This window comes from Carassius auratus, chromosome 38, assembly GCF_003368295.1.
Source record: "Carassius auratus strain Wakin chromosome 38, ASM336829v1, whole genome shotgun sequence".
NCBI classification, from domain to species: Eukaryota; Metazoa; Chordata; class Actinopteri; order Cypriniformes; family Cyprinidae; genus Carassius; species Carassius auratus.
Window position 1 is genome coordinate 14,489,194 of NC_039280.1, and position 15,615 is coordinate 14,504,808.

Below are 15,615 nucleotides of genomic sequence, written 5' to 3' on the forward strand. Positions count from 1 at the left end.
GCTAGTAGTATATACAGCTGTATATACAGATATACACCCAGGTATCGGATCAGTACTCGGTATCGGCCGATACCCTGAGCCCAGGTATCGGAATCGGTATCGGGAAGAGAAAAAGGGTATCGGAACATCTCTATAAATAATGATTAAACCTTGTTGTAAACTATATATTAAGCTCCATTCATTATTTTTTAGAAACCTTGCACTTTTCCACTCAATTTTAAACAGTGTTCTTGTATTCAAATTAAGCACTGTCCCCTGCTGTGCACGTGCCACAATATCAATACAAGGCCAGCTATTTTCTATTTTAAATCTCTGTGACGATACATCGTCATATCAATATTTTGAACAGCATTACTACTGTACCATAAAAGGTCTCACAGCAACAAAATCCATAAGATTATGATATGCAGGTGTTATTTTTCAATTTTTCCCCAAGAGTGGTGACGACTAGAATCTAGTTGCCATCGAATTATTCTTTGCTCAAGAAGGCTGACATACCTACATGTCAATTAACCAAGGGTGGACACATAAACATTGTAGGTTGTCAGCCTCTGCCATTTGAAGGATTGGAAACACACACCCTGGCTTTTATGCACCCTGAACTTGGGAAGGCCTGACATTACCCTGAGCACCACCCTCCATCATGTTTATGCCAGCGCAGGGCAGGGAAGAGACCCAGACGGAGGGAAAATCCTTGGGGACGGCGTGCCTGCACATCTGTGGGGGATTGGGTGTCACGATGGGGAATAAAAGGAGAACCGTCAAACTTTTCCCCCGTAAAGCAGTTGTTTTTAATAGCAAGTTGCAGAAGTTGTACTCATTCCATTTGTGGCTAGGCATTATAGCTGTGCTGGGAAAATGATGGATGATGAGTTAAATTTGTGTTGGGGGAGTGAAGGTGAACTGTGACAGAGTTATTTATCTTGGGAATGGAGGGTTAGGGTCAGGCAAAGCTGGGTGCCTGAAGGCACAAGACATTGACAAATTCATCCCGCACACTGCATTTCTGAAGCCCTTTTGTTTTGAATCCTGGCTACTCACGAGTGACCCTCATCACTCATGCTGCCAGCGTGTGAAGGATGCCGCACCATGCCAGGGGATCTTAGCACCACTAATTCTTATCATTCACTCTCCTGACGGTCCCAAGCCCAAACTATTCTGGCCTGTGAAAGGGCCCGCCTGAAATATTTATTTCTGCACATAATGGCTGCCCAGATTTAGGGCCATATCATTTTTCCTCTCTTGCCTTATCATTGCAGGTCACTGACAGGCCTGAAAGCATTCAGCCAACTGGAAGAGCTGATTGTGGACAACAATCTTCTCGGAAATGACCTCCGGTTGCCCAGGTTACCACGGCTCCATACCCTAACGCTCAATAAGAACCAAATATCCTTTGCTTTTCAGCTCTCATGCTTGACCAAAATGACAGGATACGCTGCAAGATTCTTTGCAATGCAGTGCAGGATCTCCTTTTGCCACACTTGGTCTCTTTAAATGATGTTATTGTGTTAAATTGAGCTCCTGTCTAAGGGGCTTGCTTTATAAACTCACTTGAGTTTGTGCCATGGTGACCTCTAGTGGAGGAGAGGCGAAAAACAACAACAACAAAAAAACTGTACAGTCCCATGACTGAAAGATAAAGCCCTGTTAGACGCCCTTCTTAGAAACAGATTGTATCATATTGTGACCCGTATCATAGTTGCAATATAGACCCCATGACCACAAAGCAGAGCAAACAGAGTTTATTAACCAATATTTGAACTCATACATTTCCCAGAGTAGCATTAGCTGCTTAATAAGCTAACATACCAGTCACCCCACGCCAAAAGTAAATCTTTGAAGCTGGACTGGAAATTTCAAGTTTCCGTCTGTTGACAGTTGGCAATTACATCACTGCGACACGTTACATTTAGTTTGTGTGATGAGATGCAAAGAGAAGCAAATGGCAAAAGTAAATGTGCTAGCCTGACGAAAATTTATGCTCTGCTGTTTGTCGCTGGATGCTATCCATCTACATAATAATGACGCAGCCTCACCCTCTGTTCTCCAAACAGCTCTCCTCCGATAGAGTGTCAGCAGCTCAGACCCGAATTCTGCTGTGAAGTGGTCTGCACATGCTAATGGGCCAATTATTTACATCCTGTAGTGGCCTGCTGCCATTGAAATTCAAGTGCTGCATTAGTGTGGTTGTATTTTGACACGTTTCGGGCACAATTTCCAATGAAGTGAATGTATTAGTGATGAATTTTCTGTGAAGTGGCTGTTTGTTTCCCTGTGCTGGGTGAAGGGGAGGGGGTGTCCAGGGCTTAGGGAGTCACAAACTGTTTTTACCACAAGGCATCCATCATTTTGTCAATGTTTTTAATGTTCTGCACCAAGCCACCCAGGAAATGGGAAGAGGAACGGGAGAAGAGAACAGCCAAACTTGCCGCAAATGCCAAAATCTCACCCTTAAATTTACCCACTCTTTGTGTTCTCAAGCACAATTGCTTTTGAGCTCTTTCCGAGGGTTTTTGCACGGAGTTCTTCTGGCTGACCAGGCCAGCTGAGAGCACAGAGTAAATGCTAATGTAATTAACAGCCTGGTTTCCTTGACCTCTGCCCTGTGACACTTCTCTGACATCGAGGCCCTGTTGGAGAATTTGGCAGAAGTGACGCCAGCGCTGGAATACCTGAGCCTTCTGGGAAATGAGGCCTGTCCCAACCAACTGGTCAGCATGGATAAAGATGAAGACGACTATCAGAGATACAGGTCAGAACACCATCTACACTCATGAACATGTACAGAACAAAGTGGTTTTGAATTTGAGAAATTTGTTTCTGTAAAGTCTGTACCATCCAGAGGGATCCAAATATCTAACAAATCCTTGGAAATTTGGGCTTCTAAACTTGGAAAATTAACAACACTAAATTAGGAGTATTTTACTTTGAATAATAAGAATAAATAAATGCTTTTATTTAACAAGAATTCATTAAATTGATCAAAATTTAATAACCGGTAAAACATTTATAATGTTTAGAATTTTTCTCTTCATCGAAGAATCCTAAAAAAACATGCATTATGATTTCCATGTGTGACAGAAAACTAGAGTAATGATGATGATAAATTCAACTTTGCCATCACAGGAATAAAAATAAAATATAAATTAAGAATAGAAAGAATTGTGATATTTAAATAATATAATGCTTCAAAAACTAAAGACAGAAAGAAAGAAAAATGTGTCTGCGGCCCACCATATACTGTAAAAGTGTGGGGATTGTTTTATTTTTTTTATTTTAACCTGGGTTCAAACTAATATTTTCACTGGTGGTCTCAGACCTTTGGGCCTCGCTGTACATGAAATCTCTGGTATCCTAAAGCAATGAAGGCAATTTTTTAGGTACTCATGAATTTTTGTTTTGATATGTTTTTATTTCTCCTGGTAAAAAAAGAGAAATACACCCCAGGAGTGTGTAGGTTGCCAACTTTCAGTAATCTTTTATTTGGATGAACGGCTGTTGCACAACACCATAAATCACATTGCAGAAGCAAAGACTGATACTTTAGGCTATAACCACACTCCTCTTAAAGCTACTCGCCTCCTTTTTTTTTTCTTTTCGTAGACTTGCAAAATCGATTTCATGTGTGAATTGTGATAACCACAAATGAGTGTTTGCTATCCTTTCCTACAAGATGAAAGGATGCATTCATTATCAAGCCCAGGCCTATGGGAGTGCAATGCCACGCTATGTTACCACCATTTGTCAGGTTTTCAACATGAAACCCAGCGGTGGGAAGAAGGGAGGGAGAAACACATTCTTTGTCTACCTTAGACCTAAGTGCATTTTTCTTGACACTGTGTTCAGTATGAATCATTTACTATACAGATGAACCCAATAGGCGCCACTCTCGCGCAATGTCTCCCATGCTTCACTTGGTGCAGAGGACGACCATTCTTTCCCTGACTGACAGCAGCTGTGTGTTTGTGATGTAATATTCATAATGTGTCACATAGTAATACATCAGTTTGAGCATAATGCAGATTTCATGTCTGACAGGGTTAGGCGAGCTCTCGGGTCATAGCAGGACTGGCCTTGGGCTATGCACTTCTCAGACTGCGCCCTAAGAACAAAAAATAAAAAATGCAACCTGCTTCATAACGCGGTGAAATATAGCACGCCTCTTTGCGCTCTTTCAATTAGTCAAATGAAATGAACAGGCGTAAGTAGACTCGGCTGTATTTCACAGCAGTCGCTCGGCTCATTCATCATTGTTTACTTCTGGGGCTCGAGGAGGTGTTTTTTCTTTTTTTTCTCCCTTTAGCTGAAGAAGTGCAACACTCAACACAGCGACAGCCATCTGTGGTAAAGGATGTACTGTATGTCCTGTCTCTCCGGGATGCTCTCCAGCCCATGCTGTCTGTGATTGCATGTTTGTCTCTTGACATCATGACGTGTGTGTGGGCTTAAATATCTGTGTTTGCTGGAGATCAGAAAGTTTGGGGCCAGTTTTGCCTGGGGTGCTTTAAACAACACTTGCTGCAGAGCTGCTCCAACCATCTGTTAGATCAGCACAAACGGTTTCACAATCATCAGGAAAACACCTGCATATTTCCCGCTAACAGTCGCTGTTATTATGTTTGTTTGTAATTGAATCATAACAGCAAACAAAGCGTGCACACACCACACTGCTCCCAGTCACTCCAGAGGAATTTGTTACATAAAGTTAATAGTTGTTTTCCTAAGACAAGTATGACTCTTACTGCTGCACATAGTCAAGGTTATGGGATTTAAACAAAATCTATACACACACAGTCACCATACAAGTTTGGGACCGGCAAGATTTTTTTCTATTTTTTAAAGAATTATTTTATGCTCACCAAGGCAGCATTTATTTGATCAAAAATGCAAGTAATATTGTGATATATTATTACAAAAACAAAAGCTGTTTTCTTTTTCAGTATTTAAAATGTATTTTACTCATGTGATGGTAAAGCTGTATTTTCATCAGTGATTACTCAAGATTTTCTTATACATTTATTCAGCAAAAATTATAAATTGATAGTGATGACAAAGAAAAATTCATCATTGAATCCGTGTTTTTGTGTTATATGTCAATTATTTGTATTAATATATAATTAATGTTAATAATTATATGTATTTTTGTTGCTTGCTTTGTAAAATCTAGTGCCGTCAATTAGAATAAAATAATATTGATGATTCTTTGATTTCTAGGTAGGTTTAGAGAGCAAAATGAAAAAAAAAGTAATAATACAGTTTAGTAATTGCTTTAGGAATTTGAATTAAATGAAAACATGACCCAACTAAAAATCCATTAAAATATTATTATTAAAAAAAAAATTTGCATGCAGAGTTTAACTCTGAATAGACGCGGTGGAAAACACATCCCTGCACGTTTTTGATACAGGTTTATCTTAATAGGATCAATCTGCAATTGTCTTCTCTGTGATCCATCAGGAATAAACACGTAGCATGGGTTCGCCTTCGTCCTTCATCATTGTCATCATCATGGGTTTGTTTCTGGCTTTTGCATGAGAGCTCGGTTGGAAATCTGTCACTGCCCATATACACATCTGTTCACACCCTCCACTTAGTGTCTCTCTCTCTCTCTCTCGCTGTGTCTGTCTCACTCTCTCTCTCTCTCTCTCTCTCTCTCTCTCTCTCTCTCTCTCTCTCTCTCTCTCTCTATCTCACTCTCTGTTTGAAGTCTTGACATGCCTCTTCCTCCATTCCAGTCAGCCTGTGAAAGAATCTGTTGTCATCTATGTATTCCTGCTATTATCTCACGTCATTTTCTCTCCCTGAATGAAAGACAGAGAGTGTGTGAAAGCGTAAAGAGATATCTGTGAAGCTACAGAAATGACATCTTGGCAGATTCTGTCAATGTGGGCTTTTTATCTGTTTATGTGTTGTACGTATTTTTACATATTTTGAAGGTAATTATCTATTTACAAATATTGCGATAGTTAATTTAACGCATTTCAAATTAAATGTTCATTTAAGTTTTGTTTTATGTGGTAGACTAGGTCTGTCTGTCTGTCTGTCTGCCTGTCTGTTTTTGTTTGTTTTCTTTCTTTTCCATGCAAGATACATACATTTAAAGGCCTTTTTTTTTTATCTGTACAGGCCCATTCTACTGTGAGCATAATATTATAAAAAAAACACAATTACTGAAATATCATCTTAAAATATTTATAATTACTGGATTATTTATAGGAACATTTGTTTTCTTCCTTCCAAACTAACAATCAAATACAAAAATAAGCAAACAAATAAATAAATATCACATTATGGCATTGTATGTGGATTGGTGTTTTCTAATTTTGTTGTTGATTTATTTTTATTTATTGGACGTTTTAATGTATTTTCAAAAGTATTAAAACTAAGTTATTAAAACTGCAGCAAAACAACATAAATTGTTACTTTTGTTACCTGTGATCTGGCATTGCTGAATAGTTCAATCTGCTTTGCAGGTTTTTAATTAATTTTTTGCAATCTGTTGGCACTTTGTGCTACATAAGCTGACAAAGCTGAAGTTCCTGGACACCAGGAGAGTGACCCAGTGGGAACGGTCAGAGGCCGAAGCACGTGGAGCTTTCATGAAGGTGGTCAAGCCAAAAAATGACCAAGTGCTTTGATTTTACTAGAAAGACCGAGACACATGAAACATACAGGATCAGGACAGTTGAGATAACTGTGTATCCCAGGTTTAGATATCTAAAATGTTCTATGGTGTAGCATGTAAACCAGCAGCCAGTTAAGCATCTTTACCCAATGTATTGTAGCCCGAATAACTACACCGCCTGACCCTGTAAATGATTTGTGTAACCCTCCCCTTTCTGTGCAGATGACTATAAGAACTTAAAAGGCTAAGGCACCGTAAACTAATCCATCCCGCTCCTTTTTAGCTTCCATTGTTTGTTCGTAGCAAATTGTCAGAATCTTTTAAGAGGTTACTTGTACGCAGCTCTTTGAAGACATGGCCTTTCAATCTCGCATGTCTGTTTAGAGGAGGGTCTTTTTAATGACCACGACCTGACCTCTTTCCGTATGCATGAGCCCAGATCAAAGTGGACGGCGCCTGTCCGATCAGCCTTGGTTCACTCGGCGTGACAGCGTTCTCGATCGGGGTGACAGCTCACGTTCACGACAGTCACCATCGCTTAATTATCCATCGCACACACAATTATTTCTCTCTCTCGCTCGCGGTTCAAGGAGGCGGGCAGAATCCTAGACTTCAAACACATCTCCATTCTCTTCAGTGGTTGCAAAGGAATAGCTTTAGTAAGATTTGATTTCATGTAATTGTTCAGTCATAAAATATTTAGGTTGTGGTCCAACCAGGTCTTTATATTCCCGAGAGTTAGAGAAGCAAATAGGGATGTGGATGCATGAGTTTAAAAAGTACCGAATATTTATCACAGTCAACATTCAGACAAAGTAAGCTGGTATTTATTTAGTTTGCATGACGCTGTAGTCACTTATTTTGCTTCAGCAAAGGAAAAGTGAAAACCGTGCAATGAGTTAACCTCATTCAGGCATGTTTTTAGTTTGCAGGGTATTTTGTTGGTTGGAAAATGAGAAAAAGCTGATGGGAGGATGGAATATAAAGTGTTGTGCATCCTGTCCACTCAAATAAAACAAGACATTTCAGGACATGCCATTTTGAGAGTTATGGAGATGAATAAATGGCCACATGAGAAGCAAGAAAAACAATTTCCAATAAAAATGTAATGTTATTCCACAGTAGATCCATTTTAAACACAACCATTGAGCAGTTTCAGCATTTAGCAGACATGCTGTTGAAATAGTCCACTGTTTTAAACATCTGGAAACCAACACAGTGTTTATGGATTTTGATTTTTTAAATTATGCAGAGTTTGTGTCTAATCCAAAAGTTTACCCGAAGTAACCCATAACATTTAAAAAAAACGGTGTTAATCTTTTACAAAGCGTTCTGTTTTTCAACATGGTAATTGTATAATGCAAACCTGACGTTTTCCCATTTTTGGGGCGGATGAGTGCAATATTGAATAGGCATTACCAAAAAAAAAGGGGGGGGCATTATACGACGGGGCGGACTGGGAACCAAAAGTGGCCCTGGACTTTCTGGCCCAATGCAGCCCACCACATCATAGCGCATCCGCCCCTGTTTTGATGTCATTTATTAATTTTATATTTAAGTATACAGTTTGGGGGTTTTAACCAATAGGACAACTGATCCTCCGTTAAAAAAAAAAAAAAAAAAAAAAACTGCGTGCAGCAGCTGTTCATTTAGCAACTTAGTGAGCGATACATGCTCATCATCACGACACAAACATTTTTCTAGAACTCACACTTTGCATTCACTTAACAGATCCATAAGAATCATGCATGAACTTGAAGTTTATAAACTCAAACTACAGCTTTATGTGCCTTAAAGGTGAACTTGAAATCTTTATTCATTCGAGATGTTCAATAATAGATATTCTTTGGCTAGGTAATAGTTCATGATCCGATTCGTGAACAGATGATTCTTTTAAAATAATCATTAATTTTGTTGAACGAAACCAGTGTAGAAACCAATGGTTCACAAACTGGATAGATCTGAGGTACAGGTCTCGTGAAAATTGCTTGCCCATCGTCCTGGGGCTATTGAGTTTTCCAGTCGGGCTCCATAATATATCACCGTAAATAGTGTTGTAAAATTCCTAACTTGATTCATGTTGTCAGAGACAATTTATAAGAGACATGCCACCTCCTCAATTTTCAATACAACTATATAAGGAAAACCCATAACGACAAAGATGGTGGTTGTATGCACATGTCCTGCCCCTACCGCTGGAAACCCAATCATCAGCTTTTAACAGATTTAACAGAGGAAATTTAAGCCTATCGTCTGGTTCCAATGACGTACTGTATGCGTGCAGTTGAGAAACCCTTGCGCATGCGTAGTAAAGGTATAACCTGTGGGGAAAAAGGCAAAGGCAAACAATTTTCAGCAATTTTTATTATTTTTTACTGCTGTTTCTATACATGCTGTTTTTATGTCTCGGTGACCAGTGAAAATGCAGTTCTGACTCTATGCCCATTCATTTAGATAGGAGCTGGTCTTGTTATTCTGAAATGCCAGGATTCATTCAGGGTTCATTGACAAGCTGTGCAGAACATGAGCAAAATACGATCGTGTTTTAGCGCAGATTGTCAGTGAACAACGGTAGTAAATGCTGCTCCATGTGAAAGTACACAGGCGATTAAGATTTACTGCTGAGTACAGAACTGGCTTTACTGTCAAGATGCGCATTAAAAATCGCATGCAATTTATCGTGAAGCTAAATCTGATTATGCACTTTTTTAAATGCAATGTTCTCTAATTAGAAGTACATATTTTTTGTAATTTGATTATGTAACCAGATTACATGTAATTCGTTACCACCCAGTACTGCTAACATGTCACGCTTACGTATCTTTTTATTATTACAATTTTTTTTATATAATAGACTTATGCCTTTGTTTGTATAATATGTTCAATATTGTGAAGCGAGACAATTTTACACATTGTGAAATACATTTGTTAACTTTGCAATTAAGTTCAGTTCATTCAAATTCTTTGAACTAAATCATGAGCTAAAATTACTTGCACAGCACTTATCAATCAAGGTTAATGATAATTTATAAATATACTGTTATTTACTGTTAATTCATTTTAATTAATATTCATTTATCAAACTTGGAATACAACTTTGTTACAAATTTATGCATTTATTTTATTAGTATGTATCATTTTATGTAATATTAGTAAATATTGAAATGAAGTTTAACAAATGCTTAAGTGTTCTTATTGTTAGTTTGTTAATGTCTCATATAGAAATGAATGTTAACTTAGATTAGTAAATTCATTGTACCTATACGATCACTTATGTTTTGAAGTTAAAACTGATTGTAAAGTGTTAAAGTTTCTAAAGTCTTTAGTAAAAGGACAAGAATATCTCTGACCTGTCCATGTCAGACACTTGAGCAGATGAACCGGACTCTGCTGTAATGCTGCAAGGCATCTCTCCTCTCCACAATAACCACTATTGTAGAGGCCTAGTGAGAGGGAGAAAGTTGGCCATGCTGTAATGTCCCATGTTTGTGCCTGGCACAGCTGTGACGCCAACGTTAACCTAGCATTTGTTTTGATTTAGATGAGACATGATGTGGCAGCCATAACAAGCTCTGTGGGGCATGTGTACTCTCTGTCTCTAATTGGCTTCATCATCATGCCGATTGTCTGCTGACCAAAAGTGCAGGTCACCAATTAATGAGCGCCAGCAATGAATGAGAAGATGATGGCATAATTAGTTATTTGTGTTTGCTTTTATTCTTCATCCAGTGGGGTGTCTTACGTTTAAAGACATGCTGGCGTTAACATTGTTACAGCAGACTGTAATTAGCTCTTCCTTCTTTCCAAATTTGCCATCAAACAGGAGTCCTGTACTGACAGCTTGCTGTTGTAGCATTGTAGTAGTCTTTGAATGTCTCATCTATGCTTGTCTGTTAGGTCTTACCCACTGTTTCTTCTGTCTGTTCAGTTTTTTTGTTGACAAAAAATATTTGAAATATATTTGTTCTATTTATATGTTCTATATGTTAGTGGGGTTGTATGAATAAACTGTTATCGAGTGTAAAACGGCATAATGCTCAACACAAATTTATGAAACAATTACCCTGAATAGTCACAGATTCGATGCTTCGGTAGGAGGAGCCTGATTCACTACCAATCTCACAGTCGAATGTTCGCGGGGTGTTAATGAACATGCCATTTTGGCTATATAGGGGTGCTCAAATATCTAATTTTACAAAGAACTACTGGTTTTCTCCCAATAAGTTAATAAACAGAATATTATGATAATGCTGTAAATATGAATCTGAAAAGAAAGAAGCTTTAACATAAATATTTTACGTGTGAATAAATCCAACTACCCCTATAGATTTAAGGTAATTGTACGTTTTTCGATCAGGTAGGGTACAAGTCAGCTGGTGTTTATTTATATATATATATATATATATATATATATATATATATATATATATATATATATATATATATATATATATAATATAAAATCATGTAGGGCAGGCCTATATATTATCTATCTCAAATAAAATACATTTGGTTGAGTTATACTTTAGCTTCATTGTAGTACTATGGAGCAGGACAAATGACAATGCATAATAATGACTATGACTGGGACTGTCATAAACACAACATTATAATGAGAACACTATACAGTGAAGTTTTAGAGGTTAGTTGCAGTGTTTTTGCACTTTGTTGCATGAAGAATACGTCCACAAAAGGATTTCATTCAGAGCCGTGCAGTTCTTGTGCATTCAAGGTATTTTGTGCAGATAGCCTTGAAGTCATAATTTTAACGTTATGTTGTATAAATAACGAATCATATTCTATAGGAGATAAATTACTTAAATCTCATTGATTAAACATCTGCTATGCTTCATTCTACTGGTCATGTTCAGCGTGTGCAGCTCAAAACAGAAATGCAGAACATTTATCAACTAATAATAAAACATTTGTGAAGTCTTTGGGTTTCGCTGACATATAACGTTAACTATTTTTTAATCAAAGCATAAAACATTATTTACCCCATTTGTATATGTGAGGCATCCGTTACACATTTTCCCTGTGTGTTAACGTCAGTAATTATTACTGTTGAATGTCTGACTACTTGACCCTTGATAATGTATTTTGCCCAGCCCCAAAACATTTTGAAACTGATTTTACTATCAGTCAACTATCGGCAAGATTTGAAAATTCCAATTCGATTATGAAAATTCATCAAAAAAGTGTGCATATATATATATATATATATATATATATATATATATATATATATATATATATATATGCAAAATTATATGCAAAATTAAATTAATACATTAATTTTAATATTTAAAGGCCACCTTTTAAGCTGCCTTCCTGCTGTGATATGTACACTGATACATCGCCTTAAGGTTTTTTTTGTTTTTTTTTTAAATAAAAGTCCAAGGTATTTGAATGGCATAACATTGAAACTTTTCACCTTTTCCAAGAGTCTCAAATTATACCCAAAGTGTAAATAGCTGGACAGAAATGGCTCTTATCACATTCAAAGAGTTTTCACTTTATTGTCTCCCAAAGTGACGTTGCACTTACTGAATGTGTTGAAATGTTTAGCGTCTTTGCAATTTAGCCCAAGGTGACATTTATTACAGCCTGTTGCAAATCTCTTTCTCTTCTGCATCGATTTTTTTCCCTCCCACCATGCACTGGTGGTCCTACAACTATATATTAATGTAAGTGGTTGAAAATGAGCTGTCTAGCTGTTGTTGTCTGGTGTCTCTGCATGGCTGATGTGTGCCGGAAGGGAGGGAGGTCGTTTTGTGAGCTGTAGTTATGAGGACAGCGTAATTGGGCCTGTGTTTTATTGGATTTCTAGAGTGGAGAAATGGAGTGATCTGACCAGCTTAGAGAGAGAGATAGAAAAAGGAGAGAGGTCTAAACAACTACCTGCAGTAAACAAGGAAATCCAGAAAGGGTACTTAGGATTTTTTTTTTCAGCTCCTTTCTCAAAGCCACAGTTAAGAGAAGGAAAGTGAAAATCCTTAAGCTGTACTTTTGGGAAATTGGGTGTGCAGGAATGCCATAATGTGATCATTTTTTCAGAGGACTCCGAGGTCATGGAATGTGATGGTGTGAAACCACACAGAGACCAAAAATAAACATTGTGGTTAAGTTTAGGCTTCTTGAAGTAAAGCAAACCCTTTATAACAATGTTAAATCATTCACTTTAACTAGCCATGTCTACAAAAACGGTCACCCATTTTAGAAGCTCAGCTGTACAATGCTCAGCAAAAATAATAAATATTAAGCAACTGAAGGACACTTCTTTAAATGAAAAGATGAAGTAGTTGCTTCCCAATGTAATGTTTGGTAGCCACGTAAGGATATAATGGCTCTGAGATGTCAGCTAGATTATGCTTGGATGAAGCATTTGACTTGATTTTCTCACCACAATACACAATTTCTCCCACATCCTTCTCCTGTGTAATGAAAACCAGACGGCCCAACTGGAGGAGTTCGAGTCAGTGCTGAGTCCCATCAGTTCTAGTCACACAAACTCGGCTCTCCGTAACGCTGGCAGATCCAGGAAAGTTTGAGGTCGATCTCCTCTCTGCATTTTTCATATTAATCTGCCTCTCGTCAGAGTTCATATCAAGACAGCGAAATAAAAGAGCCAAACAAAGACAGACCACCTCAGTGAAGCTGCCTGATAGCATGTGATTATTGTATTTTTCGGTTTGTATGCTCAGTAGAAAGCGAGATGTACAGAATGCTTCTCTTTTTCTCTCAGAATCATCCCTCTTGCGGTGTGGTGCCATATTCATCTCTCTATGTGAGAATTATGACTTCCCCGAAGCATTTAAACATAATAAACAGCAGGCTGTAGAACTGAGTGCCAATGTACCTTCAGTGTTTGCCGAATCATTTTATGGATAAATCTTTCCTCGAAGACACTTATAAAAATATTGTTGCAATGGGAAGTGCAATTTGGCCAAACAGATTGCTTGGAAACAGTTGTTACTACCATTTCCTAAAGACAAGCATAACTAAAATAATGTTGTGACTCTGAAAGTAACTTGTGACAGGTGATTCAGTTTAGCTGATCCAGGAAGATAATAGGCAGATTTACTGCATACGTTGTCATCAACACTGTGTTCAATGAAACCAGTCACAACTGTGCACGAACTTGCAGCTGTTTCTTTGTGCACAGGTTTACAGCCTGTGTGTGCATGTTTGGTTTGTTGTTGGTATGTGTACAGATCCAATAAATCTGGGATTTTCTGATCCCAGGACACGCATACACATGACTACAATAAATTATTTGACAGTATGTTTAATGACACTTTTGTCTAATTTATTTATTTTTATATAAATTCTCACTATTAACTAGCATGCTTATTGCTACCACATTTATTAGTATCTATTAGTACTTATAAAGCGTATATTAATATTCTCCATGACCATAATGTAGATCCCTTAATCCTTCCCAATACCTTAATTAAAGAACTACCTTACTAATCATTAATTAAGCAAATAGCAGGCAAATTTCATAGTTAGTAGTTAGTTCAAAGTGTGACTGTTTCTTTGTTTGTTTGTCAGTCAATAATTAAAGACTGGGAAATTATTTATATTTTTGCATAATGCTTTATAATGCTTTTTATATTATAATATAAAGTTTTAAAATAAACTTTTTGGTAATAACAAAATAATAATAATAATAATAATAATAATAATAATAATAATAATAATAATAGAAATTTTTGATGATGATGATTATTATTATTATTATTATTTTTATTATTAAATTGTATAATAATAATAATAGTAGTAATAATAGTAATGCCATTAGTAATTTAGTTTTAAGTTTTATTATTATATTTTATAATAATAGTAATAGAAATAATACCAATAGTAATTTTGTTTTGTTTAATAATTAACATTTTTTTATATATGTAGTATTATTATTATTATTTATTATTATTAATAAAAATAAATTATAATATTAGTAGTAGTAGTAGTAGTACAAATGCAATTAGTAATTTTATTTATTTATAATTATTATTGTTATTTTTATTAACCCAAACTCCTCTGTAAGTAAAAGAGTAAAAAGAGGATCTTTAACATAAACATGGCATCAAGTCACTGCAGTTTTGATCAAAGTCACAGTCTCTGTCCATCACCATTTTTACGATCAATGTGTGGGAAGAGCATAGCTATGAGAACACTGTCTCCCCCATGTGTCAGTAAACACGGTTTGGATTTCCCCTCATCTGTCCTGAGGAACAAGGGCCGGGACGCATTTTTCCTTCTGGCCCGTGGTGTCCAGCAGTGAAGTGTTTGGACCGCGGGGAGCCCGGCCGCTGAAAGTGCTCTGGCAGCTGGAGTTTTTGGGAGGTCGCCGTGAGGGCACAGTCCGCAGAAAAACAGCGGCAATTAGAGCCAGTGACTCATTGTGTCCACATAAATCACATGACATTGCACATCATAAACAGACTGTAAAACTTTAAAGCACAGTTAATTGTTAGTAATAGCTGCACGATTGATTTATGGCCCTGTACAAAGCTGAGAGATAGGGGCGGATGACCTCAGTGTCACGTCACTCTTATTACACAAGTGATATATTGCATATTTTGGCCTGAAAACAAGCAGATGTTTTTGAGGAGTTTTGTTTGAACAGACACAATGATGTTTCCCATTTGCATTGCTTAATGGAAATTAAGGGAGAACGGCCCATCTGTCTCTTGCGTTTGCTCAACTGCTGTGAGATATGACTACATGTAGTTGTAAAAATGACAGTATCAAGCTTAGATGTTGTCATGGCTTTGTTCCTTGAATTAAACAAAACCATAACAGCAAAAATATGCGGTGTCATTGCCATCAATACGCAAAATCCTCAAACCGAGTATTCTGGTATAGAAATAACCATAGATATTATTCTGCAATGGATTTTGATTTGCATAAGCCAGATACTGCTTAGTCATAATTAGTCTCCTTTAATGTACTGTATATCACACAAAACTTGACAGTACTTATCT

At 37.1% G+C, this 15,615-nt stretch overlaps 1 protein-coding gene across 2 annotated transcripts in view; it reads left to right on the forward strand.

Moving 5' to 3' along the window:
• The window catches only part of LOC113057176 (leucine-rich melanocyte differentiation-associated protein-like), a 275,803-nt gene that overhangs the window by 178,917 nt on the left and 81,271 nt on the right, over positions 1–15,615 (forward strand). Inside the window, exons 3-5 of one of the 2 annotated variants that reach the window (XM_026224317.1) lie at positions 1,260–1,386; positions 2,613–2,752; positions 5,422–6,271. In XM_026224317.1, coding sequence (XP_026080102.1) covers positions 1,260–1,386; positions 2,613–2,752; positions 5,422–5,449 — 295 coding nt within the window. In that variant the 3' untranslated portion in view covers positions 5,450–6,271. Of the gene's footprint in view, positions 1–1,259; positions 1,387–2,612; positions 2,753–5,421; positions 6,272–15,615 lie in introns of those variants that run through there. The other variant, XM_026224318.1, reaches the window with a different exon arrangement.